Raw genomic sequence first — 27,810 nt, forward strand, 5'->3', positions numbered from 1 at the left:
TTAGCCCAAAAGGCAATAAATAAAAATTATGATATATCAGTCATCCTGTTTTCCCCATAAATCTTAAAAATAAAAATTAGTCTTAGCTTCTCATTTTTAATGTGATTTACTCCTTTGAGTTCTGTAAAATTTCCAAAGATATTAACATCTCTATGTACAAAGAAGCAGTGCAGCAGTACATGTGTTCTTATACATTTTTCATTCTTAGAGAAAAAATTATGAAACATTTGCTTTGAACCTGTTCTTCAATTATAAAAGGAAGCTAATTGGAAAGATTCATAAATATTCCTTAAGTGGTCAAACTATTTTTTTTATCTGAAACTAACATAAAATTCTAAGTTGAACTGAGCTGGTTGGAAAGGAGAAGAAATAACTCTGGCCTGCCTAAGCTTTGTCAGTTAGGAAGCAGGTAGGAACTGGCAACTCCAAGAAGGGAAGAATTAAGTTTAATATATCTTCTCACACGCCGTCAATTTACAACAGCTCATCATGGAGGTTTAGACTGGCCCATCTCCCTAGAAGACAGAAAAAATTAATGAATTACATCATTTGTGTGTGTGTACACTTTCCCCTCCCATCACCCCTCGGAGTCTTGTTTGTGTGCTCAGTCGTGTCTGACTCTTTGTGACCCCATGGACTGTAGCCCACCAGGCTCCTCTCTCCATGGGATTTCCCAGGCAAGAATACTGGAGTGTGATACCATTTCCTTCTCCAGGGATCTTCCCGACTCAGGGATTGAACCTACTTCTTCTGGATTTCCTGCACTGGCTGGGGGATTCTTTACCATTGTACCACCTGAGAAGCCCCCCTTAGTCTTGATTACTTCTGCCCTTACTGGTCACTTACTGAATGTTTTCTATACTCTTCTGACTTTGGTTCAGATCTTTGTCACTTACCTATGTTTAGGCTAGAAATGTGGAAGCTTCACTTTATTATTAAAATTCATTTTTAATGAGTGGAACTGAGGGCTCAAGTGATGTATCTGAAGCCATTGTTAATAACTAGAGAAGCCAGGAATTAATAAGTAGAGAACCCAGGAGGTAGAATCCAGAAACTGTGTTCCTTTTCTTGAACTTAGGCTGCTACACAGATTTCCATCCTCTTAAGGAAATAACAGTACAGTGTACTGAGCCTTCTAGTTACTGACATGGATGCATTTTTTCTTTTTCCTGCTGTGCCACGTGGCATGTGAAATCTTAGTTTATCAACCAAGAATTGAACCCTGGACCCCTGCTGTGGCACAAAGTCTTAACCACTCGACCACCAAAGAAGTCCTGACTTGGATGCACATTGATCACCCCAGGTTAGACACTCACTCAGCACCTTAGGAAGTAGGTTTAACAATCACATTTTTTAGGCAAAGACACAGTTGAGGGCAACCAACTTGGCTAAGACCACACAGCTGGCATTCAATAGCTTGTATTTTGAAGCACGTTTCCACCTATTACCTCATGTAAGCACTGTGCCAGGCCAGGGGCCTCTCAATAAATACTTCTTGTCTGAATGGATAGATGTCTATCTGCACCCTCGCTATGGAAGTTCGGCAGGAGGCGGCTGGGAGAACGAAGCTTCTAGAAGCTAGGCAGCTTGCTCAGCTCACTCAGCAAGTGAGTGATTAACTGGGAGCCCAACACTCCCCCTTGTCCTCCTGTGGGAGGGACCCCGACCAGCTGTACAGAAGGGGAGTTGCCCACAAAACAGGAATCTTCAGCAGACCACTGTTTTGTTTTTCCCCCTCCAATGTAGCTCTTGTGTGTACTGAAATATTTAGTAGTAAGGTTTCATGATGTCTGTGAATTACTTTCCAATGGTACAGACAGACAGCAAGCAAATGTTAACAGTCTGTGGATCTAGGCGAAAAGGCGCAGGTGTTCATTGTATTGTTTTTTAAAATTTTACATAGATTTGAAGTTATCCAAATAAAAAGATGGAGCAGGAAGAAGGGAAGGGAATTCTGGTGATGTACATCTGTTCTCTGTGATTCTCCAGTGCCAGCTAGAGTGTTCAGCAGCCTTCTTATCACTATCAGGTGATTTATTCATTAAAATTGCTAAAATACAGAGTCTGAATAGATGACAGTCACTGAAGAGTCAACTGACTACAACTATGGGTATGTTTTTTTGTGTTGTAATTTTTAATTTAAAAAAATTTTAATACAATTTTAAAGGTTACCTTCCATTTACAATTATTACAAAACATTGGCTATACTCCCTGAGTTGCAGCCTACCTTACACTGAAGAGCTTGTGCCTCCCATTCCGCACCCCTGTATTGCCCACCGCCAACCCCCAATTAGTTCTCTATATCTGTGAGTCTGCTTCTTTTTTGTTATGTTCAATAGTTGTGTTTTTTAGACCCCACATGTAAGTGATATCATATAGTATTTATCTTTCTCTGATTTATTTCACTTAGCTTGATGATCTGTGGGTATGTTTTTAATTTATAGATACTCCTCAGATTTAGTAAACTGCTATCTTTCATTAGAAGAACAGTTGTATTTCCAATTATACTTACAATGAAAATTTGCTACCTAACTAAAAAAATGTAACTTCTTCCATGAAAGCAGAAAAAGAAATATCAGTGTTTGAAATGAATTAGCTGATTTAGCAAGCTTGCATTCTTGTTGGATGAATTACAAAATTCAAATGCACAATACTCTTAACCACTACTGTAAAAATAATTTTGATGGATTTCTAACCGGTAGTTTTCTTTTCTCCCCAGTTGTGTTTCAAGACCAAAAAATTAAAATACAACACCATAGAATTGAAAGTTTATAGAACAAAAATCCAATAGGGAAATTTATTTTTAATACATGCATTTTACTCTTGACTTTGGGAAGAAGTTTTTATTTATATTTTTATATTTAAAAATATATGATTGTAAACATTTTTGAATAATATAAGCTAGAAGGAAGAAAAAAAGTCTAAGTCTTCTTACCTACAAATAATTATCATTAAACATTTTGGTTGGATTTCCTTTAGGTCTTTTTTCTACTCACTGTGTTTGAGTTTTCATTTATTTTATTTTATTTATTTTTAAAATTTTATTTTATATTGGAGTATAGTATAGTTGGGCTTCCCTGGTGGCTCAGTTGGTAAAGAATCTGCCTGCAATGTGAAAAACCTGGGTTCGACCCCTGGGTTGGGAAGATCCCCTGGAGGAGGGCATGGCTACCCATTCCTGTACTCTTGCCTGGAGAATCCCATGGAGGAGGAGCCTGGTGGGCTGCAGTCCATGGGGTCGCAAAGAGTTGGACAAGACTGAGCGACTAAGTACACACACAAATCGTTGATTTACAATGTTGTCTTAGTCTCAGGTATATAGCAAGGTGATTCAGTTATACATATACACGTACTATTCTTTTTTAGATTCTTTTCCCATTTAGAATATTGATTTTTAAAATTTATATAATTGTGAGTTCTGTATATATTTTTTGTATATTGCTCTTTTTAAATAACATTATAAGCATTTTCAGTATGATTACAGTTTTGAAAAAAATCCTTTTAAGGTACAGGAAATGAAAGCAATAACAACGAAACTCTGGGAGGATATGTAAGAATCACATAACTGAAGAAATTGGTGGGTGAAAGACAAGGCCAGGGCACAGATTTCCTAACTGAACACCTCCCTAGATTTCCGTGCACACACACACACAACTGTTGACTTATATACATATATTGCTTAAAAGAATTATTTGAAAAAATTATTTGGATCATTTTTAATTTGGGTGTGATATTATATTAAGTAGATAGACCTTTATTTATACTTGTTTACATAATTCCCCAATCATTTTTAATTTGGGTGTGATATTATATTAAGTAGATAAACCTTTATTTATACTTGTTTACATAATTCCCCAATAAGGGAACTCTGAAGTTCTAGCTAACCTATTTTTTTTTTTTTTTTTTGGCCACAACACACCGCGTGCAGGATCATGTGATACTTCCCTGACTGGGAATCAGACTTGTGCTTCCTGTGGTGGAATTGCAGAGTCTTGCCTGGAAAATCCCATGGACAGAGGAGCCTGGTAGGCTGCAGTCCATGCTAAGGGTCAGACACAACTGAGCAACTTCACTTTCACTTTTTACTTTCATGCATTGGTGAAGGAAATGGTAACCCACTCCAGTGTTCTTTCCTGGAGAATCCCAGGGATGGGGGAGCCTGGTGGGCTGCCATCTATGGGGTCGCACAGAGTTGGACACGACTGAAGTGACTTAGCAGCAGTAGCAACAGTAACCACTAGACTGCAAGGGAAGTCCCCAACACTTGAGTCCTATTTAATTTTTTCCTCATACTTTAATCTGTGTTTAAAAATCACTTCATGTGTGTGAAATAATTTCCTGATCTGGCTTATTCAGTAGTTGAAATAATCACCTTGGTTTACTGTCCATAGGTTTATTTTTCATAGTATCAACAATTTACAGTCATATTTGGAGAGGAAATCCCTAATGATTTCCACTATTTCTTGCACGTAAGAATAATTTTTCTCTTCCATATCTTTTCCAAGGGGAAGAAAGTATCCTTCAAGTATTCCTTGACAAATTTAACACACTATGTAGATCAAGTTAGTGTAGGTCGAGTTAGGAAAGAGAACATTTGGGAACAGACTGTGATGTGTCTTCCTATAACAGATGTCCACTTCCTGAGAATCTTCATGTAGACATTATCATAAACTTCTATACGTGTGTGGAGTCCTTTGCCTTCAGAACTATGGTCAGGTGCTGGTAAGACTGAAACTGTGGTCAGCCTAAGCCTAGGTATGCTATTAATAGCTTCATAGACAGCAGAGTTTCCCTTAGCTGAGAGAGGAGGGACCTTCCAGCCTGGTTGGAGATCCAGCAGCCACCACTCTTTCCACCCCCTTGTCCCATTTGCACTGGTGGCCTGTCTTGACCAAAGACCTCAGCTTACCCCACAGCAGCCACAACACTGGCAATCTCCACACAGGGTCCCCAGGAGGCCATTGATCACCTGGATGGCACAGATAATTATCTGAACTGCTCCTATGATCAGCAGGATGGAGAAGAGGGTCAGATTCCAGGGAACCACATCACTAGGCTTTTGGCACCTGCTCCATAAGTTAGAGTCCCCGAGGTAATCTCTGTCAAGGACATGGGAGAGAAAAGAGACACTGGTTAAAAAGTATGCAATCCCCTAGGCTAGAAAGTCACCACAGTGATTTTTCTTTTGCAGCACTATCTATCCAAGACCTAAGATTCCTAAGAAAAAGAATCCCATAATAACAACACGTTTAAATGCAATAACTAACAATTTTATTGAGTATCTACTATGTGCTGGAGAAGGCTGAGCGCCGAAGAATTGATGCTTTTGAACTGTGGTGTTGGAGAAGACTCTTGAGAGTCCCTTGGACTGCAAGGAGATCCAACCAGTCCATTCTGAAGGAGATCAGCCCTGGGATTTCTTTGGAAGGAATGATGCTAAAGCTGAAACTCCAGTACTTTGGCCACCTCATACGAAGAGTTGACTCATTGGAAAAGACTCTGATGCTGGGAGGGATTGGGGGCAGGAGGAGAAGGGGACGACAGAGGATGAGATGGCTGGATGGCATCACTGACTCGATGGACGTGAGTCTGAGTGAACTCCGGGAGTTGGTGAGGGACAGGGAGGCCTGGCGTGCTGCGATTCATGGAGTCGCAAAGAGTCGGACACGACTGAGTGACTGATCTGATCTGACTATGTGCTGGACCCTCTTCTGAATGTTTCACACATATCCATCATTTATTTCTCATGGAGACTTCATGGTTCTTTTCTCCTGCTTCACAAATGGGAACACTGAGGCACAGAGAGGTTAAGTGACTTACCCAGCTCACACAGTTACTGAGTGACAGAGTGATTTTTGTGAGCTGACCAGGCAGATGGGCAAATCGTATAAAATATGTATTAAGGGGCCATGAAAATTAAGACACACCAGGAGGACAATCTTACAAATGTCCACGGCCTTTATCCTACTATTGTCTGCAGGGACCCTTTGAACTTCTGACAAATGACCTGTCACCTCTAGTGGCCCTCTGAAGCCATGGAAAGTACAGTCGTGTCATATAGTTAAAGGGAAGGGCTTGATTCTTTTGAGGCCTACTTCCAGTCAAATTGTGAACTGACTCAGCTGTATTTTTGTGACAATATATGGATTCCACCTGCAAAAAGGTTTAATTAACTAGAAGAAAGAAATAATCTGCTGCCTTGTTACATATTTTATAAAAACTTTGAAATAGGAGAAATTATAATATATTTATAAAATAATATATATTATATTATATATAGTATATATAATATTATATATACAAATTAAAACATATTATATTAAATATACATTTAATATTATATATATTAAAATATAATATATATATTATTAAGAGTCCACTGCAATATCAAAGGCATTGTGCCTTGAAGGAGAAATGTATGTTTAAAAGACAAAAATGAGGGTAAGGGGATAAAATTTCTGCGGTATTATAATTCCTTCTCACATTCTTAGAGCCCCAAATTGGTTTTTCCCTTTTGCTTTAGGATCCACTCTCTCTTCACGGTCTCTGTAGAAAACTATCTGGCTACTAAAGGAACACCCATCTCATTGTTTTTAGATCTTTTTGACCATCTGTCTCTAACGGTTTCTCCAGCGTATCAGTACACACTAATTTGAGATATATTTTGTGTTAAGATTTTGAAAAATCTTTGAAATGATGGAAGACTTTTCCTTTATCCAGAAGGGATAAAGGAAAGAATGAGCCATTCTTGATTTAAAGATAAAGCATTGCATATTGCATTGATTCACCTTCCCACAAGAATACAGTCCTGGCTGCTCACTGGCTCTGTGACTTGTGTATCTCTCTGTAAAGTGGGAATAACAATAACTATCAAATCATAGGGTTAAATAAGGATTAAAGTAAGGATTAAATGAGTTAACACTAGTAAAGCACTTAGAACTGTGCCTAGTAGATAGTAAGTGCTCAATAAACCCTAATATTGTTAATTACTTTGCTTAAAGCTGAGTAGTGTGGCCTAAAGGCAAAAGACTGGTATTTTGAATTCAGACGGACCTGAGTTTGAATTCAAGTATTCCTCTTCCTGGCTGTGTATTCCTTACAGAAGTCACCTAACACCCCCTGACCCCTGCCCTTACCATTAGTTTCTTCATCTATAAAATGGGCTGAGAACAACTGCACAACTCTGAACATTCAGTAATATACCTTATGTATTGCTAGGTAAGACTTCAGTATGTTATTTTTAAAACACCCATTTTTCTTTTCTGCATTTTCCCATGCAGTCTCTCTTATCTTTACCATTTTTCAACTTGATGATTATAAGAGGTAATAAAAGGCAATATATTCCAGTCACATTTTTATAAAGAAAAGATCCTAAAATGAAGTTAATTGTCAATCCTGAGTTCCTGCCCTGGTAGAAAGGGTTTGTCCAGTGGTGGGATGACAGTGCCCTCTGGTGGTAAGATTGGTGAAACACTCACGGGAAAGCTAGGAAGCAACGACTGAGTTTGGGTGGAGAGATCCTTTCAGTTTCACTCCAGCAGCTGTATCAGCCCTTACAAACCCTCACGGATAGTTGTTCCACAGGCCCTTTTCCTTTACCCCCAAACTCTCAGCTTCTAAGAGTCTCAGATCCCTGAAATGATTGCCGCTTCCAGCCCTCCAACCCCAGGTGAAAGGGCTCCCTAATTTTTCGTGGATCTGGAGGCTAATCATACTCCCACATTCTGTGAATCGAAGAGATCTGAGACAGTTTAAACTCCCTGAATCCTATCATTTGTGAAGGCAGTCCCAACGGAGCGGCAGTAATTCCATCAACCTCAGAGTCAACGCCATGGATTTAGTACAACTCACTTCTTACCAGCAGCAAAGGCTGCTGAGGGAAGGAGCAGGGAAGCCCAGGTGCTTTGCCTGGATAATAGGTGCCACTTCCTCTCTCCTAGACCCCTGGACTCTCCTCGTGACCTCAGCTGGCTGTGGCACCCCTTCTGTGCTTCTCAACTCCCTGGGTTCCCTCTGTACGGAGCGCCCGGGACCTTGAGCTGTCCTCTATTTGTCTGTCTTCTCTTTGTGACTATACACCCACAGGGGTAGAGACCATGTCCCACACCTCTGTCTCTCATCTCTGTCCCCAGTTCTACCACAGGGAGTGTTCAATAAATGAGCGGCTTTCCTGGTGTATGTTATACCAGGCACTGGGCCAGCTGTGTTCCACCGTTCCTCCCAATCCTACAAGGAGGTACTACTTTCCTTGAACAATGCCTGGCATACAGTTGCCCCCAGGAAATAGTCACTGAGTGAATGAACATATACATAGATTGAGAAGTTGAGTGGGGAGGGGCAACATAGGGGGAGAACATTAAGAGGTACAAACAGTTAGGCATAAAATAAGCTACAGGCTATATTGGACAACACGGGGAATTATAATAACTATAAATGAGTATAACCTTTAAAATTACAAATCTCTACATTGTACACCAGTAACTTATACAATGTTGTACATCAACTATACTTTGGTTACGAAAAATGTACTACTAAAAAAAAAGACATTAAATATTTAGAAAGTGTTAAAGAAAAAAGAAGCTGAGGCTAGGGAATGTAAATGCCCGACTTTGATCTTCCTTCTGTCTGACTCCAAAGCCATTGCTCTTAATCATTACACACATGCCCTGTATTTGAGTAATGTCACTCCTTTAGAATAATTAAAATATGATTTATTCATGAAATTTGATCTATATATCTTTAATAGTATGTATAGTCTCTCTAGCAGTATGTCAATCAAGGATTCCCTGTACCATAATAAGGGCTTCCCTGGTGGTTCAGTGGTAAAGAATCTGCCTGCCAATGCAGGAGACATAGGTTCAATATCTGGGTTGGGAAGATCCATGGGAGCAGGAAATGGCAACACACTCCAGTATTCTTGCCTGGAGAATCCCATGGACAGAGGAGCCTGGCGGGCTACAGTCCATGGAGTGACAAAAACTCAGACATAACTTAGCGACTGAACAACAACATAACATCATAAAGAGATTATTCTCTTTGAACCCTCATGAGGCTGGTTGAAAAGACAGAAATTAATCACAAAATTATTATAAAAACATAACATTTTAGAAAGTTCTAATGCATCATAATACATTCCATTCATGGTAATGAATTTTTTATATTCATAAAAATGAATAGTAAGGTTGAACTTTTAGCAAGTGCTACATTATGTACATCATGTTATTTCATCCTTGCCTGAACCTGTGAGGTAGATCTTACTGTCACCCCATTTCACAGAGAAAGAGCTAAGAGGTGTGATTGCCAAGATTATACCACTAGGATGGGACTGGACCCAAAGTCTGGTCAGGTCAAGGGCAAAGCATCATCTTAACATCTTTGGGGCTTTCCTGCTTCATGAAAGCTGGGAACACTTTGTTGCAATCCCATCTCACCCCATCTATGTGACTTTCTGCTCTGGGGAGTGTATTCACAGCAGTTCCTTGCTAAGAAGTAATCATGAAGAACAGCTGCAGATGGTCGTAACTGGACGTCCAGGCAGAACGCTGAATGGTTTCAGCTCTGTGCCTGGTGAGAGAGCACTATCCTCACCCCTGAACTCCGTCCTCAGGGAACAGGGAGGGCTGCAGCCTGAGCTGGCAGTGCTGTGCTTGATGGTGTCCCCTGTCCCTCCTCCACTGCTGACTGTCCTTGGCCTGGCCTCCTGCATTCCCTCCCGCAGCTGTTTGCATGCCCTGTGCCAGCTGCTTCCCTTTCAGCAGCTCAGGGTCAAGGTAGATTGGCCAATTGTCTCAGAAAGGAAGACCTTGGATGGGAGGAGGTCCTACTTCAAAGGAAGCCAGGAGGGCGTATCTCAAAATGTCCCAGGTTTCTTTTTCCTTCTAGGATGCTTCTTCAGTATGGTTCCCATGACCGAAAAAGTTAACTGCCTTTGTTCCTTTAATATGATCAGCAACAGGCACTTCTAAGGAAAACAGAACTAAATTCTATACTCTTGAAGAGCCCTGAATTTTGTGCCCCAAGCTGGAAACCTCAAAGTCCAGCTTGATAACCTTCCCTCTTTCTTCTCATTCCTAATCCTGATGATTCCATCTCAGACAGTCTCTGAAATTTCTCCCCTTTTGAGCCCCAGTTCCACTGCCTTAGAGATGCTCAGAATCTTATCTGGATTGTTCCTCCAACCTCCTGATGTGCTCTCTCTGTCAGTTACGGAGCCCTTTTGTTCATCCTCCACATCACTACATCATGATCCTCCTAAAACTCCCAAGTGGCCATGGCTTATCCTGCTTGAAGTCCTCTGCTGTCCCCCAATGTCTTGAAGGTCTACCTGGTCTCCATCACCCCCTCCTGTGGCGTCCCTCTGCTCCCCCGTCAACATTCATCCTGAGCTTCTGGCCACTCAGTGATCTGACATTCTATGAGCACATGGAACCTTTGCAAAGCAGCCTCAGGACTTTCTCTTCTCTCTGCTTGAAACCTGCTTCCCCTCCTCTCCAAAAGACACGCTTCTGCACATCTTCCAAGATCATCCCCTGTCACCTCTTCCAAGGAGTTTCCCTTGCGCAACTTCATTTCGCCCTTTTGGCAGGTGAGGGTCTGTTCCCTCTTAACACCCTAACTTACCATGTGCCCACTGGGGCAGGGGACCAGGTCTGTCCTCTGCTCCATATCTGAGACAGATTTCAGCAAAAAGTGAGGTCCCATCAGGTGCTTTTGTTTTTAAATTCTTCTACTAATTACTAGCTGTGGAGCCCCAGGAAAGTTAACCTTTTAACTATATTTTTTCTACTCTAGGGATTAAAAAAATCTTCTGAGATTTATTAGGAAGATTAAGTGAAATAATGCATGCAAAAACACTTGGACTTTAATTATCAGAAGGAGGAGGAGGTGGAGGAGGAAGGAGAGGAGAAGGGAAGGTTCTGCTGCTGCCATTGGGTGATGAGGGAAACTGTCCTGAGTCCTTTCCTCTGGTCTCATACACGTGATTATTCCTTCCCACTCACTAAGTAGCTGTGTATGTGTGTTACACTTGCAGCTACCATAACTCCTCTGATGCCTCCACACTGGGATCTGATGGATGAATCCATGGGATAGTAAAAATGATTGGAGACAGAGGCCCCTGGGCTTTTCAAAATGGACTCTACAAAAATCAGACAGTGAAATCAGTACAGTGTTGAAAAAGCATTGTGACCTGAAGTCAGAAAACCTGGACTGGAGCTTCCATCATTAAGAATAGCATTCCCTTGGGCAAGTCATTTGTCCTCTTTGGACCTCTGCTGAATCACCTCTGAAGGAGAGCTTTTTGTGAAGCTGAAATGAAACATTGTGGGTGGGGTGGAAGCACTTTCTTTTTTTTTTTTTTTTAATGTTTTATTGTTTTACTATTTTTTTTATGGGAGTATAGTTGCTTTATACGCTGTGTCAGTTTCTGCAGTACAGCAAAGTGAATCAGCTGTACATATACATATATCCCCTCTTTTTTTTAATGGGATTTCCTTCCCATTTAGGTCACCACAGAGCATTGAGTGGTTTCCTGTGCTCACAGTAGGTTCTCATTAGTTATCTGTTGTATACACAGTAGTGTGTATATGTCAATCCCGATCTCCCGATTCACCCCACTACCGCCTCCCACTTTGACTGAAAATACTAGGCAACATGAGATTCGAGGGTTATAAGAAACTTGAAATGAGCCTCTGCAGCTGGAAGGAAGGTTTGGAGCTGGTTGCAGGAGATAAGGCCATAAAGGAGGAAAGACGCGGGATGTAGGGGAGAATGGGTGCTGAGGAAAGCCTGCCGGGTGGCAGAGGGTGTGGTGAGACGCATGCTGGACCCATCCTCCTGAAAGCCCTTCTGTAGCAATTGTGGCATATTTCACACCAAGGGTGGACCTGCATTTTATGTGGGATTAAATCCTACAGTCAGGGCCTGATGGGAAAGAGCACGAATAGTCAAAATCATTCTATCTTATAAATCAGCTGCAGAGTGTAGAGTATGTATGATTTTGTAATAAATCTGAATGCAGAAATTTTTAATATTATAGTTTGAAGCTACTATGCAAATGTGTGAGTACACAAACCTTTCTCCCTTTGATAACTATCAAAACCTTTTGGCAAAAAGGGAATGAGTGGGAGAATTCTGAAGTGTTCCTGCTTTTCTGCACAGTTTATTCTGTTTTCATTATTTTGCCATTCCCTTCTCCAGGGGTTCTTCCTGACCCAGGGATTGAACCTAGGTCTCCTCATTGCAGGCAAATTCTTTACCATCTGAGCTACCAAAGAATCCAGAATGGAAAAAATATGAAAAAGAATGTGTGTATATATATATATATATATGTTAAACTGAATCACTTTGCTGTACAGCAAAAATTGGGGCATCCCAGGTGGCGCTAGTGGTCAAGAACCCAACTGTCAATGCAGGAGATGTTAGAGGCGTGGAATAGATCCCTGGGTCAGGAAGATCCCCCTGGAGAAGGGAATGACAACCCACTCCAGTATCCTGGCCTGGAGAATCCCATGGACAGAGGAACCTGGTGGGCTACAGTCCACGGGGTCACAAAGAGTTGGACACGACTGAAGTGACTTAGCATGCGCAGCAGAAATTAACACAATGTTGTAAATCAACTATATTCCAATTAAAAAAAAAAAAAAGAGCGAAAAACAGGAAAGTGGTTTCCTGTCCTTCTCCCAAGCTGCTATTTCCTGTGGAGACCCATAGGCCAGCTGTCTCTGTCCTGAGCTAGAACATCAGTGCCAGCCCACCCCAAGCTGGGTATGAGGGTGTCAGAACAATATGAGACCACTGTACTGCCTTGGGGTGTAACTTGGCATCTCTTGTATTTCTTTCTCTCTCCTTTGTTTTGGACGTAGATGTATTCTAATTGTTTTTAGATCCATCAAGGGGAGTACCGTTCACATTATAGGATAAACGCTGTCCATAGAAATACTAGGAGAAAGATCCTTGAAAGGAGGTGTAATGTGTAGCTTTGTAGGTATGCCCCTGGGTCAGAAGGAGGGCTCCATCCACAGAAGGACCTCAGGAGATGGCTCAGCCTCATGCCTTCTGAATGCTACACTCAAGCAAGTCAAGCCCACAGCGGTTCTCTGTAAAAGGACAGGGCTTGCCACAGCAACATAAACACTCACGGCATTTGCTACATGCACTATAAGGATGACAGCTCTGCCTCTGCCTCAAGCCCTTAGAGGGCTTGTAACTACAGAGAAGGGTGGGGATATTTTATGTGAAATCCTTGTGGACAAACTGAGACCTCAGGTCATAAGAACCAGCCACCTCCATCTCCTCTGTCTGGAGCCTGCTCCAGAGATTCTGTAACCTCTCATATACATCCATAACTAGGGATTTGACTTAATGAATTGATGTCCTATAGGGTTTTTTTTTTAGGCATGGGCCCATCCTCTGTGTGCAGGAAAACCCAACAACTCTAGTTTCTGACTCCCTAGATATGTCAGTCCCTGTGCCAGACAGAGAGGTTGTAATGATGAATGAGACAGAGGCCATCTCAGCCCTCTTGGAAGTTAGAGTCTAGTGTAACCCTATCTGATGGGAATGCCCCATCTCTGCAGTGTTCAATATGGTCAATAATAGCCATCTGCAGTTACTGAGTGCTTAAAATATGGCTAGTGTGATTGAGGAATTTTAAACTTTATTTCATTTATTGGAACTTAAGTTTAAGTAGACACATACAGCAACTGTCTACTGCCTTGAGTGGTGCAGTCTAGGTAGGGGCAGAAGAATGTGTAATATAAAAAGACTAAGACCCAAAGTTAGAAGACAGGAGTTTGTGCCTGGTCTCTGCCCCCTACTAACTGAGAGACGTGAAACACATCACACTTATTCAGCCTGCCTTGCTGGGGGGGAAGTCACACTTCCTGAGGTTGCTGTGCAGATTAAATTATAAATTCATTTGTTTAAAAAGTTCTTTACAAAGTACCTGAAAATACAAAGTGTTAATTTAATGAGTTCTATTAACATTAACTCTCATGGAGAACCTACAGTGCTTTCAGTAAATTTGCACCTTAAAAGATTGTTTAAATATTTATCATGCAGACTATCAGTGAAGGTCTTTAGCCCCTGTTTATGAACACCAGTGAAGGCCTTTGAGCTCTGTTTATGAGTAATCATTCTCATTTTCTATTATAAGATTTTCAAACAAAGCTCTCTGTTTATTAATGTTATAAGTTGCCTAGTGTTGATGCTAATAAATGTTTGAGTGTAAGTGGTGATACCACCAACCTCTTCCCTCAGGACAGCTTAGTGAGTAAGTGCTAAGTTGCTTCAGTTGTGTCTGACTCTTTGCAACCCTATGGACTGTAAAGCACCAGGCTCCTCTGTCTGTGGGATTCTCCAGGTAAGAATACTGGAATGGGTTGCCATGCCCTCCTCCAGGGGATCTTCCCGACCCCGGGATGGAACAGATGAGGTGCCTTCTTATTTTACTTCTCCTGGTGTCTATCACAAGATCACTGAGAGGTGAGATCTTGTGGAACTTCACTGCACAACTGCAGCTCTGCCTCAAAGGAGCAAATTCCTGAAGCTTGTAACTGAAGATGGAGGACCTTATACCGTGTCCCCCTTGGGCATGTACCCCCTGGTGCCCACTGTGGTGACACGTTGGTATTGCAGGGTGTACCTTACCCGTCCTGGAAGGGGTAGCCCCATGTGCTGTTTTGGCTCATGAAACATTTTGGACCCTTGTTGATTGAAACGGCTGAAACAATAAAGGAGTATCCAGCACCCAGGACTCCAATCACTGCAAATATTGTGGAGGTGAACATCTGAAAGAGAAGGAGAGAGACCACGTGGGGTTCTTAAGGTGTTCAGAGATTAAATGCAACACTCCTGACTGTCCAATCATTGATATGATGAATATGAGGAAGTTCTGGGGTAGAAGCCAGTCTTTACTGGAAATGGGGCCTGTGGAGTCTCCTAGAATGAATTTTGATGTCTCATGTTCCCTTATCTACCCCCATCCCCATATATTTTTCTCCTATTCATTGAGGACTCATGTGCTAGGTATGGTTTTATACCTTTGAGGCAGAGTTTTTAACTTTGTTAAAAATAGACTGTCCTTCACAGGGTTAATACGGAAGCCCAGTCTATTACAGAATCAAAGACTCTTAAAATGGGAAGAGATCTTAAGTTTTCTGGTCCAGTCATCTTGCTGAGTCTAAGTCATCATGGGACCTCATGTGGCAGGCAGGTTTTGCTTATGAGAAAGGGTAGAAATCTAGGATATTTCCTCATCAATCCTAATTACATCCCTTGAGTTCAAAAAGGGATTAAATCCAACTTCTGTTCCATCAGGTAGCAATCTTTAAAATATCTGAAGGTATTTTATATTTTACACAAAAATATTTTCTGTTTGACATCTCTCCACCCCTTCTACCTGCTGCAAGTTTTCTCTCCTTTGGGTTACACAAGCCCAACAATTTCAGTTCTTTTAAATATTTTTATATAACAGATTAATTAGTGAAAAATGGATTGTACTAGTGTCTTTTTTTCAAATTATAAAATCAAGATAGACTATAGAATATAAAATGCAGAAACAATCTTGGAGCCCATCTAGGCTAACCCACTCTTAGAGATGAAAAAATATAGGCATAGAGATGCAATCTACATTCTAAACAGTAATTAGAGAGTAGCTTGGAAACATTAACAATTTTGAAATTAGAGATGAAAAATTATCACCTCCATTGCATTGGGACATGAAGGTGTAGTGCAAAGCACATGAGTTTAAAAGTCAGCAGACTCAAGCTCAAATCTCAGCGACGCTACTTTTCCCTGTATGATGAATCTGCATAATGAATGTAGCCTCAGGGTCTTAGCTTCTCATCTATGAAATGTGCATGATAAAGCCTACCTAAATTAGACATGGTAACATAAGTTAAATGTCAGATACTTCCTTTTCCTGTTCCTTGTATTCGTATCAGTCTTTTCACAGTGCATGTTTGAGGGTTTGAGGGTGGAGTTAGAGGGTAGAGAGGATCTAATTGTGCCTAAGCTACTGGAATCCATGTAATCTATTTAGCTTGGATTCATATTCATATCATATATCATATTATGTATTAATATACTTTGGATGCAACTTTCCAAGACTGAACTCTGGTTCCATGGACCATATCTGACTTCTCGTGCCTGTAGAACTGACCATTTTCTCCTTCATATAAAAACTCAACAGGACCCTATGGGACTCCTGGGCATGGAAGCCTTTCCATGTCCCCTGTTTCTTATTTGTAGGGAACAGACTGCATCCTCCATGACCTTCCCAGAATCCCAAAAGGCAGATTCAAACAGTTGCTAATAAAGGAAGAAAGGAGATGCAGAGACAAGGGAGGAATGGCCAAGAAACAGTAGTGCAGCCTTGAGGCAGGGTCCTGGCTCTGTCTCAAGGGATACGCATAGCAGTATCTTTGGGCTCTTTACAGAATTAAGACCCCCAACAAATGGAAGATGTTAGCATTCTGCATTTCAGAGAAAATCACAGTTTGATAACTTTAAGAAACTCATCAGGAGACCACCTGAGACCAGATTAAAGAAGTGCAGGCCCTGCACACACCCTGATCCTTGTCAGCAACACTGCTCTTGAACCATTGCTATAAAACCTCACCAAATCCTTGGAACATACAGTTTTTCAGAGCACAAGCCTGCTGTGTCCCCTTTGGCCTAGCAAAGCAATAAAGCTTATTTTTTTCCTAGTTTATATTTGGGTATATACGGTAATTTGCAAGCTTCCCAGGTGGCACTAGGGGTAAAGAACCTGCCCACCAATGCAAGGGACATAAGAGACGTGGTTTTGATCTCTAGGTCAGGAAGATCCCCTCAAGAAGAGCATGGCAACCCATTCCAGTATTCTTGCCTGGAGAATCCCATGGAGAGAGAGGCCTGGTGGGCTACTGTCCATAAGTGGGCTATGGTGGGCTACCGTCCAAAGAGTCAGACACAACTGAGGTGACTTAGCACGCACACATACATGGTAATTTGCAGAGTTTTCTGATCTCACAGGAGACTATAACCTTTTTATCATGAATCCTCGAAACAACACACTTTGGGAGATGCTGCTCCAATTTAGTGCTAGTCCACAGAGGCCAAGAGTTTGGCATCAGTATCTCCTAGCCCCAGGACCCTGAAATGTATCTACTCTCATCACAGCGCAACATCTACAAATACATAGTCTCTCATCTTAAAATTGCTTAAAGTCTTCAAAAGCCAAAATTTCCATTTATTTAAAGGGTTGAATATTCTTATATTTTCATGCAAAGATCTCAAAAACCTTCTAGTGCAATCATCTAATTTTCTGACTAGTAAAAATGCCTTCATTCTATTAGAATCTTAGATGCGTTATCTCATTTAATCTTTTCAACAAACCTGTGAGGTGGGTGTGATTACCTAGGTTTTCCAGACAGGAAACTGAGACTAGTAGAAATTAAGCTAATAGTTCTGAGTCAAACAAAAAGTGGAGTGGTGGGACTGGGATTCGTCCACGATCATTTGGTTCCAAAGGCCATGTTCTTGTCACTTTCTCAAGTCACACATCTAGAAGGTGGCCAAGCTAGACTAAGACTGGAGGCTTAGGGGGAGGGGCAACATAGAGGTGGAGGATAAGAGGTACAAACTATTAGGTATAAAATATGCTATGAGGATATATTGGATAACACGGGGCATAGAACCAATATTCTATGATAATTATAAATGGAGTATAACCTTTAACAATTGTGAATCACTGTATTATACTCCTGTAACTTATTTAATATTGTACAGCGACTATACTTCAAAAAAAAAAGAACTGGAGTCTCCCTCCCAGTCCAGTGTCTTGTACCTGCTACTTCTTCAAATCACACACACATACACACACCACGCGCGGCACACTGCCACCAGTGTCAGATGCCCTTAGCAACAGATCAAATTTGTCATTTGCAAATTTCTCTTTGAGTGACATTGATTCCCTCACAGAAATAAAACAACAGATAAGGAAAAAATATCTTTTTCCTCTTTTTCCTGGTCTTGAGTCAGGAATCATGAAACTATTAACTGTTGAGAATGAAAGAGCAACTAAAATTGCTATAATAGAAAAGGAAGATCGCTTTTCCAGGAAGGCAGTTTGGAAGTCTGAGGGGCCCAGGGGTCTAGCCTTCTCGGCGGCACCCAGGTCTCCACCTGCCCGGCCTCAGCTTTAGGTGGTATACAGAAGAAAGGGGTGGGTAGTTCTAGAAGGTGCCTTCAATTAAAACAACTCAGGATTTCATCATCCAGTGGCTGGAAGGGAGAGGAGAAACCTATTTTGTGCTATTCCTGCTGTGTGGGAAGAGGAGAGGATTTTAGATATCATTCCTGGAACATTTCAACAGGCCAATGTTTACAGACACAAAAAGTGAGTGCACATGCAAACAGTCTTCATTTTAGGCAAGTCTGAGTACATGCAAAACCAGGTTAATATAAAACATCAATGAGATAATTTCCCCTTTACCAAAGAGTCCCCCTGATAAGCACCTCTGACCAACAGTGTCCAAATGGAAACTAATGCAAGCCCTATTCATAATTTAAAATTTTCTTATAACCACCACTTAAAAGGTTTAAAAAAGGTGAGATTAATTTTAATAATATGCTTTCTTTAACTCGCATATTCAACATATTATCAATAGATAATCAATAAAAAAACTACTAATGAGATATTTTATATTTTGTACCAGTTCTTTGGGATCTGGTGTGTGTTTTCTACCTATGGTACATCTCAGTTTAGACTGGCTACCTTCTATATGTTCAATAGCCACATGTGGATGGTGGCTCCTGCATTGGACAGTACAGTCTAGAAAATTTGGAAGATTGATTTTGGGTAGTAAAAGTTAAAAACAATAGATGAATATGGTCTGTACTGATTTCATGATTATGATTACTCTCAGGGGGCAGGAGTGTATAACAGAGGATGGCTACACAGTCATTCTCAATTGAAGCAATACGGTTTTATTTCTTTACAAAACTATCTGAAGAAAAAATGGCATCAGGTTACAATTTAATAAAGCTACAGGCGGTATGTTCTGTTTTTGTATTCGCATTTGACATATCTCACCTTGAAACTTGAAAAGTTTCTCCAATTAATTTTTCATTACTTTTCCAGGATGGAGAAGCCAGCTACATTTTATATCACTTTGTTTTAACTCATGTTTAGAAGTCTTGAAAACCTGCTTAATTTACTACTCTGTTATGTCTTAAAATCAGAAAGAGTACCTTTCATTTACCATGGGTTACATGATACAACATTTTTCAAGTTAAAAGAGAAATTATGAAAGTGAAGTTGAATATGTTAGGGAGCAGGCACTCTAAACTGATGCTTTTTAAAAGTAAACAGGCAAAAGGCCTGGAGTATTTCTGGAAGGAGACACAATAATTGGGAACACTGCTAACCTCTGGGGAAAGGCGTTGCCAAACTTTATAGAGTCAGGAATGTGTGACTTCCTTTGTAGTTTTTGTGCTATGGACATGTTTTTCCTATTCTAAATTAATAAATAGTAAAGGGGGACTCTATTGTGTAGTGGCCAAGGGCACAGGGTACAGGCAGACAGATCTGGGTTTTGTTTTTTGGCTGTCTGACAAGACATGTGGGATCTTAGTTCCCAAACCAGGGATCAATCTCGTGCCTGCTGCATTGGAGGCATACAGTCTTAACCACTGGACCACCAGGGAAGTCCCAGATTAGGTCTGATTCCTGTTTCTTCCCTCATGACATTGGGAAGTTTATCTTTCTAAGATCTCCATTTCTTCTTCCGTAAAATAAGGTTCAAGAATAACTACCTGTCTCCCTGAACATGGGCTTCCCCGATAGATCAGTTGGTTGGTAAAGAATCCACCTGCAATATAGGAGACCTGGGTTCGATCCTTGAGTTGGGACGATCCCCTGGAGGAGGGCATGACAATCACTCCAGTATTCTGGCCTGGAGAATTCCATGGACTGTATAGTCCAATGGGTCACAAAGAGGCAGACATGACTTTCACTTTCTTTCCCAGAACATAACATGTAAGATTTCCTAATCAATAGTAAATCGGGAATCAAAGGTACACATGTCTAGAAAATCAGATAACCCCCTGGTGGGGTAGGCTATTAGATAATGCCTAGCACTTCACTGGGGCTTTCCTGGTAGCTCAGCTGGTAAAGAATCTGCCTGCAATGCAGGAGACCTGGCTTTGATCCCTGGGTTGGGAAGATCCCCTGGAAGAAGGAATGGCAACCCACTCCAGTATTCCTGCCTGGAGAGTTCCCACCTGGACAGAGGAACCTGGTGGGCTACAGTCCATGGGGTCACAAAGAGTCTGACACATCTGAGCGACTAAGCACAGCACAGTACTTCACTGGGAGGATACCCAGAGATCTCTCTTGCCTATTCCCAATATTTGAAGAATTTTCCGTGACATTAACAATCACTTGATAAATGTCTTTATTATAAAAATTTTAATAGTCATAGCCTCACATATGTTAACCTTCCACAAATACAAACAGCCTAGCTCTGGGGAGAAAAAGAAAAGTAAACAGGCTGTCTTCTGGTTGCTCAACACACACCTTCGGTTTGCATTTCTAAAGAAGCATGCGTTAATGTATATGCTGTAAATGCTTCCCTTGAAGTGGAAGAGAATGCTCTCGAATCACCAGGTATCAGTTTAAGACCTCCCTCTTTATCAGACTCTGGAGGCAGATGAGGTGGGGTCCAACCCCAGCTCTGCCCCCGCCTGTGGGTGTTCTGTCAGCCGAAGCACCTGGAGGAGGTGTGGGGGTGGGGCGGGGGACACTGAGAAGGGAGGAAAAGTGGATGGTTTAGGAGACAGGATGTTTCAAGGCTTGGGCAGTGGCAACATGTTGGGGAAACATCTCTGGTGGGCATGAAGTCTCCTTTCAGAAAGGAGATACATAGAGATTACTTGAAGATATTTCCACTTAAACATTAATGCCCTCCTGTATTTTCTGACTCAGTCTTGGGAATACAGGCTGGGTATGGGGGGTGGGGCGTGGGGGAGTTTGCCGTGGTCAGAAACTTAACTTGAAAGAGCCTCAGTTTCCTTACTTATAAAATGAGAAATGGAATGTCTACCTCAAAGAGCTATTGTTAGAATTGAGCCTGATAAAGTACGGAAATGACCTGAAATCCTCCCTTCATTTACTTCATTCATCCAACAAGCATTTATGAAGGCTCTATGAGTCCCCAGTACCCCAGGCACTTGGTACTACCCTCCTCTGCCCTGAAGCTAATGCTTACAACCTTTTTCCCCAGCCCTTGCCATGGTCTTATGAAAGGTAGCCACTGGCATTGGCCATTTTACAGGACAGGATTTTGAAACACAGAACATTTAGAGAAGAAATAGGGTTTCATACTTCATTTCTTCTTTTATGATAATTATTTCACAAGAAGGGGCTTTCTTAAATCCCCTTCAAACTAGCGGTCCTTATAAGGAATGCAGAGGCTGCTGTCAGCAGTTCTCTTGGCCTCAGAAAGTACTGACGTCAGAAGTGCTCAACCAGGAGGCGTCCCTAGGGGTCGCTGGCGAGCCGAGTCGGACGCGGGGAGAAGTTCTGACTTCCAGTGAATAGATTGATTTGTGACCTGATCAAGATCTTCCTTCAGAACTGGTCAGCGCACTCTCTGGCCCTGCCTATGGGTGGGGTGGGCGTTTATCTGCATGATATACTTTCAGGATGCTGAAATTCCTGTCTGCCCCTAAATATCTCCTTTATCAGGCCAATTATTAGAGACACTCCTCGAGTTAAGGTCAAGGTTTTCTAGATGCTCTTACTACAGTACATACTTAACAGGAAAGAATTGATAAAATGAATTAGCTGTCTCATTGGACCCTGTGTGTACATGCTCAGTCGCGCCTGACTCTTTGCGGCCCCATGGACTGTAGCCTCCCAAGCTCCTCTGTCCATGGGATTTCCCAGGCAAGAGTACTGGAATGGGTTGTCATATCCCCCTCCAGTAGATCTTCCACACCTAGGGATCGAACCTGAGTCTCCGGCATTGTAGGTGGATTCTTTATTGCTGAGCCACTAGGTAAGCTCATTGGACCCTGAGAGGTCAATTTTTTTTTTTTTTAATGGATTAGAGGACAGATCAGCTGCTAGGACACCTCTAGTTTGGGAGCAAGAGGGTGAGACCTAGCCACACACCCAGACCAGGGTTTTCAAAGCCCAGTTTGAAAGTCTCCCTCCTCTTGCAGCTTTTGTCCCAGGGCTCCTTTTTCTCAGCTCTTATTCACCCTGCTACTGCTGTTGCTACTAAGTCGCTTCAGTCGTGTCAGACTCTGTGCGAGCCCATAAACAGCAGCCCACCAGGCTCCCCCGTCCCTGGGATTCTCCAGGCAAGAATATTGGAGTGGGTTGCCACTTCCTTCTCCAATGCATGAAAGTGAAAAGTGAAAGTGAAGTTGCTCAGTTGTGTCCGACTCTTCGAGACCCCATGGACTGCAGCCTACCAGGCTCCTCCGCCCATGGGATTTTCCAGGCAAGAGTACTGGAGTGGGGTGCCATTGCCTTCTCCGCTTATTTACCCTAATTTATTTAAAAGAGTACAGATCTCAGGGACAGGGTTTCAGTCTTCCTCTGCTTCAGAGAATGTTTAGCCTTCATTTTTTAGTTTCACTCTGAAACCATCAACTAGGCAACCTCGAAAAAAATTTTTTTTCCAACTTATTTATTGTCTTGCTTTATCTCTACAGCAATCACATCCTGCTTCCACTATTGATTCCTACCTCCTGGTTTTACTGCCCAAGGAAAGAGAAGAGAATGATGCAGCTAATTTCTGAAGAATATTCCTGAAAGACTGAACAAAGAAGAGAGAGACAGACCAGGAAACAAATGATAGAGACAGCTATGAAGACAGCCACGTGATTTGGCTCAGCAGCTCTTGGCCCAGTTTGTTCCTGCCTCACAGGCCTTTCTACCCAATAGGATTTCTTACATGATGCTCTCAGAAGCCCAGTGTTCCTTATACACCTGGAAGGGAATATTGTGAGCCTTTGGAAAAATAATTCAAATCTTTAGCATTATAGAACCGATCAAATTATGCTGCAGGGTTTTTTTCTTTTTGTATGACAAATGTTTGTAAATGTATGCATGCAGGCTAAGTCTGACTCTTCATGACCCTATGTTCTGTAGCCCTCCAGGCTCCTCTGTCTATGGGGAATCTCCAGGCAAGAATACTGGAGTGGATTGCCATGCCGTCCTCCATGTTTGTAAATACCTTTCTTTAAAAACTGACTATGGCTTCAGAGCCTTGGAACATTAAGGAAACATCTGAAGCAGGGACATGAACCCTGTGGCCTTTTGGGGTAGGCAAAGAGCTCAGTAATGCCCAAGTGGTGGTGGTTTAGTCGCTCAGTCATTTCTGCTTCTTGCAACCCCATGGATTATAACCCACCAGGCTCCTCTGTCCATGATATTTTCCAGGCAAGAATACTGTAATGGGTAGCCATTTCCTTCTCCAGAGGATCTTCCCAACCCAGGGGTTGAACCCATGTCTCCGGCATTGCAGAATGATTGCTGGTTTGTTTTTTTTTTTTTTGCCAAAATATAGGTGCAGGAGTACCAGGTTATTTTTGTTGTTGTTGTTGTTTGTTTTTTAAAAGAAGCAAGATATCTAGATTTCTTTTGTGTATATGTGAAATCTATTTTTAAACGGTGGCAGCTGATTAACAAACAAATGAACCCAAAACAAGAAATCTTTCTGCTGGTCACTTAGAGAGTGGTCACCCCTGGTGCAGGGCGGCTGTGGCTGGTGCTTTGGTTTCCAAGTGGCAGAGCTGGTCCTTTGAAGGGCACTGCCCTTGTGAACAGTTAGCTAGTGGCTGGAAGGAGTCCTATTCAACTTACATCAAGAACGGATCCCCACTGAGAGGTGAGGGACCCCAGTCAGATGATTTGCATTGAGCAGACCAAGTGTTTCAGATTGTATATATTCAACTGTGCTTAATAATTTTTCTGCTTTCCTCTCAGATTAATTTAATTTAATCTGAGCACCTATCTAATATCCAAAGAGTCAGTTGTCCATCTAAAAGAACCCCAATGATAAATTATACATTCCTACCTTAATCACTTAAAGGGAGGTGTTGCAACTTGTCCCGAAACCTAATCATTTCTAACATTTTTTTCTTATCCGTATCTCCTCATCTGGTCAACTAAAAAATATCTGTGCTGTGCTATTTAAATCTAATTTAAAAACATGCTTTGCACAGTACTTTGAATATTGTTTCCCTTCTCACTGTGATTATGTGTGAAACAAACAACAACAACAAAAATGAAACAAAGACCCTGGTTTTGTACTGGCTGATGTTTAGCCTTCTACTCAGCACCAGGGAATGAGCTGTTAGATTTCTATGTAATTCATCCAATTTCCTTAATTGCTCGTTTTTTTTTTTTCAAATTCTCATCTCTGATTTATTCCCCCCAAATCCACAAGGTGCAATGGGATTAGATTTCAGAGAGAAAATGAATTACGTATTTACTTCTTTCCTTTATTATTAAGTATATGAAAATATAATTATATATAACACACACTGGAGCTTCCCTAGTGGCTTAGTGGTAAAGAATTTGCCCGCAATGCAAGAGATGGGAATTTGATCCCTGGGTTGGGAAGATCCCCTGGAAAAGAAAATGGCAACCCACTCCAGTATTGCCTGGAAAATCCCATGGACAGAGGAGCCTTGTGGCTATAGTCTTTGGGTTCACAAAAGAGTTGGACACAACTTAGTAACTAAGCAGCAACAACAGTACACAAAATTTTTAAATCAAATGTATCAAATTACATAATTGTAATTTGCATCAAATTACATAATTGTATAAAATGCATTGTGGTTGATTTTTGCATCTCTTTGTCAATAATGATTTTAAATGTTGCTATAATAATCAATGCTTGATTGTGTTTGAAAAGTGATAGCATTCTCTTTGAATGATCCTTGATCTCGAGTGGAAAAGCATCATGGTATTCACAGTGCACCAGCCTCAGCTCTTCACATGTATTCAACAGGGCATGGCAACCCACTCCAGTATTCTTGCCTGGAGAATCCCCATGGACAGAGGAATCTGGCAGGCTCCAGTCCTTGGGGATGCAAAGAGTTGGACATGACTGAGCAACTAAGCATAGCACAGCACAGATATTTTTTAGTTGACCAGATGAGGAGATACGGATAAGAAAAAAATGTTAGAAATGATTAGGTTTCGGGACAAGTTGCAACACCTTTTCCTTTAAGTGATTAAGGTAGGAATGTATAATTTATCATTGGGGTTCTTTTAGATGGACAACTGACTCTTTGGAGATTAGATAGGTGCTGGTTTACCCATCATCCAGCCAGTAATTCTGTCTCGGCCTTCTTCATTTTTGCTACATCAGTGTATCTGAACTCAATATTTTTCTTTAAATCAGCTCTCTATTTTATTCATTTATATCACCTCTATGAATGAAAAGCTAGAATTATCAACACACATAAACACAATATTATTGAATTTCTAGTTAATGTTTCTCACATTCCTGGAGCTGGAGACTCGTTAGGGAGATTACAGAGAATTAGAAATAGCAAAGACTTTTTTCCATCAAAGTAAGTTTTCTTGATAGACTTAAGAGGATTGAAGGAGAATTAAAAGAAAATAACTTTCTATATTATTGAAAGACAGAGCAAATCTGTGTGCCAGCAGAGCTTGTCTGTCCTTGGGAAATTCTGAGTTAGTCCCTTCCTCATCTTAACAGATGGGCAGAGTGAGGCAAAGAGCACCCCATTGAGGAAATGGGACTCAGCCCCACTCCCAGCCTTCCCACTCCAGCTTAGAATGGTGAAGCCTATTTTCTGTAGCTTGCTCACTAAAGATGGATGGCTACAGGAAACAAGAAAGGAAACAGAAGGCTGGGGGCAAAACTGAGGTAGAGGTAAGGAAGTGCTGAGCCTCTGAGGCAGTGATCCTGGCAGGGGTGCAGATGGGGCTACCAGGAGAAGAAGTCACCATCTGTTATCCTGTCCCAGCCCCATCTTTACAGACAAGGCAACCCAGAGCCAGAGAACGGAACTGACTTGCCCAAGGTCTCAGGGCTTCTCAGCGGCAGAGGCAGTCACAGCCTCCATCTCTGCCTTCCAAGCCTGCAGTCTTTTCTTTATTAAGCTATACTTTTAGTTAGCATTTTATTTTTAAAATTTTTCCTTTTGGCCGAGCTGTGCTGCATTCAGGATCCTAGTTCCCTGACCAGGGATCTAACCCACGCCGCCTGCACTGAAAGCGCAACAGCTTAACCACTGGACCACCAGGGAAGTCCTCAAGCCTTCATTCTTTCTATAGCATCACTGCAGATTTCCAGCTCTGATATCCCTGACTGTTTGTAACATTTTGAATGATACTCATCTATAAGTAGAAGGGCTATGGTTTTAAAAATTTATGATTACTGTTACTTTGCACCAGCAAGAATTCCATCATTATCCCTGTACCAGCTGCCCCCAGAGTGTTGCCTGGGGCTGGTAACTCATCCCCTCAATGCCCAGCACAGGAAGGCAGTGCCCTCTGGAGCGAGTCTGGTGGCTGATTCCCCACTCCCGTCCCCCGCAGGCACTGACCGCAAAGCGCTTCCCGCAGCCCTCATTGCCACAGCACCCGCAGCAGTCATTGTTCTTCAGGCCCAGGAACACCAGGGCAGGGAAGATCATCTACAAGCAAAAGAAACACCTTGTGATTTGGCATGTGAAGGGGGGCCCCATGCCTGCCTGCCTGTGTGGGGAGCCTCATCTCCAAGCTGGGACTTGGGGGCCAACAGCTAATGGAGTCTGGCTGGTGGGTAGACGAGTGTTATGGAATATTTAGGTTCTATTTGGTCTAACTGCACACCCAATGAGGCAATATATCAAGATCTGACACTCTGAGTTTCCATTTACATGGTGGGTTAGGAGAAGGGCAAACAACTTGTCCTCAATTGTCATGAAACATGAGTTTTTCTCTCTCTAAACCAGAAGTTCCTAGTCTATGTTGGAAATAAGGGATAAAGAAATCATTACCAAAGAATTGGAAGAGGAATTCATTGACACCTGTTTCTCTTGGTAGTTTTCAGTCAATTTACTAGAAAAAGTATATTCACTCCCCGACCCCCCACAACCCCGCACCCTATCATTGTCTTGTTAAAATAAATTCTGTAGCACTCAGTTTGGTTCAGGGAAGTCTACGGCCCCATGGGAGCTGCCAGCCTAAGTCTGGGGATTCCTTGGTCCCTATGGGGAAGGGAAAATATTGAGGCACTTAACGTTTCATCATGCAGTTCTTGGGCTTTTGTTAGCAACTAAATGTCTTCTTGTTCAGTAAGTACCCAATTTTAAAAAGATAGGATGAAAATCGATGGGGGTAGATTTTAAGGTTTCCTTACTCACCAAGACTCCGCTTCCTAGTATTCCTCCAAAATACCAGACTTCGTCGGAAAGGTGGTCATTGTTGTCTATCACTTTTCCTCCAGGGAAAAATAGCAGGATGTTAGCGAGGAGGCCAAACACAGACAGGGGGATGAGGGTGCCCCCCAGGCACTTGGCACAGCTCCCAGTGCACATGCCGGAGATGTAGGATGTAGGTGTGCGATCAAGCCCCCCTAGCTGCCTTCCTCACAGGTTCTCTTCAAAGTTATCGGCTGCAGAGTCGTAACAATTGTCCTCAAATCAATTCTTATTTTGGAGCCGAGAAGCAAAATCAGCCTGTGAGCTGTGTCCTGGGAGTTGCTTCAGCTTCTCAAATGTAACAGAACCTCAATGGCGATGGTCATTTATATTCTCCCTGACCTGAAGCTCTTTTTTTTTTTCCCC

General features: G+C 41.9%; 1 protein-coding gene across 1 annotated transcript; it reads right to left on the bottom strand.

Moving 5' to 3' along the window:
* Positions 1 to 87: 87 nt before the first annotated feature.
* TM4SF4 (transmembrane 4 L six family member 4) lies at positions 88 to 27,810 on the bottom strand. The gene is made up of 5 exons (XM_061419063.1): positions 27,388 to 27,810; positions 26,587 to 26,676; positions 14,650 to 14,789; positions 4,910 to 5,099; positions 88 to 515 (listed from the first exon to the last, which is right to left on the bottom strand). Exons 1-5 carry the CDS (start codon positions 27,559 to 27,561, stop codon positions 498 to 500), a joined length of 612 nt encoding a protein of 203 aa, XP_061275047.1. The 5' UTR covers positions 27,562 to 27,810; the 3' UTR covers positions 88 to 497.

The sequence above is a fragment of the Bos javanicus genome, chromosome 1 (genome assembly GCF_032452875.1).
Source record: "Bos javanicus breed banteng chromosome 1, ARS-OSU_banteng_1.0, whole genome shotgun sequence".
Taxonomy (NCBI): Eukaryota; Metazoa; Chordata; class Mammalia; order Artiodactyla; family Bovidae; genus Bos; species Bos javanicus.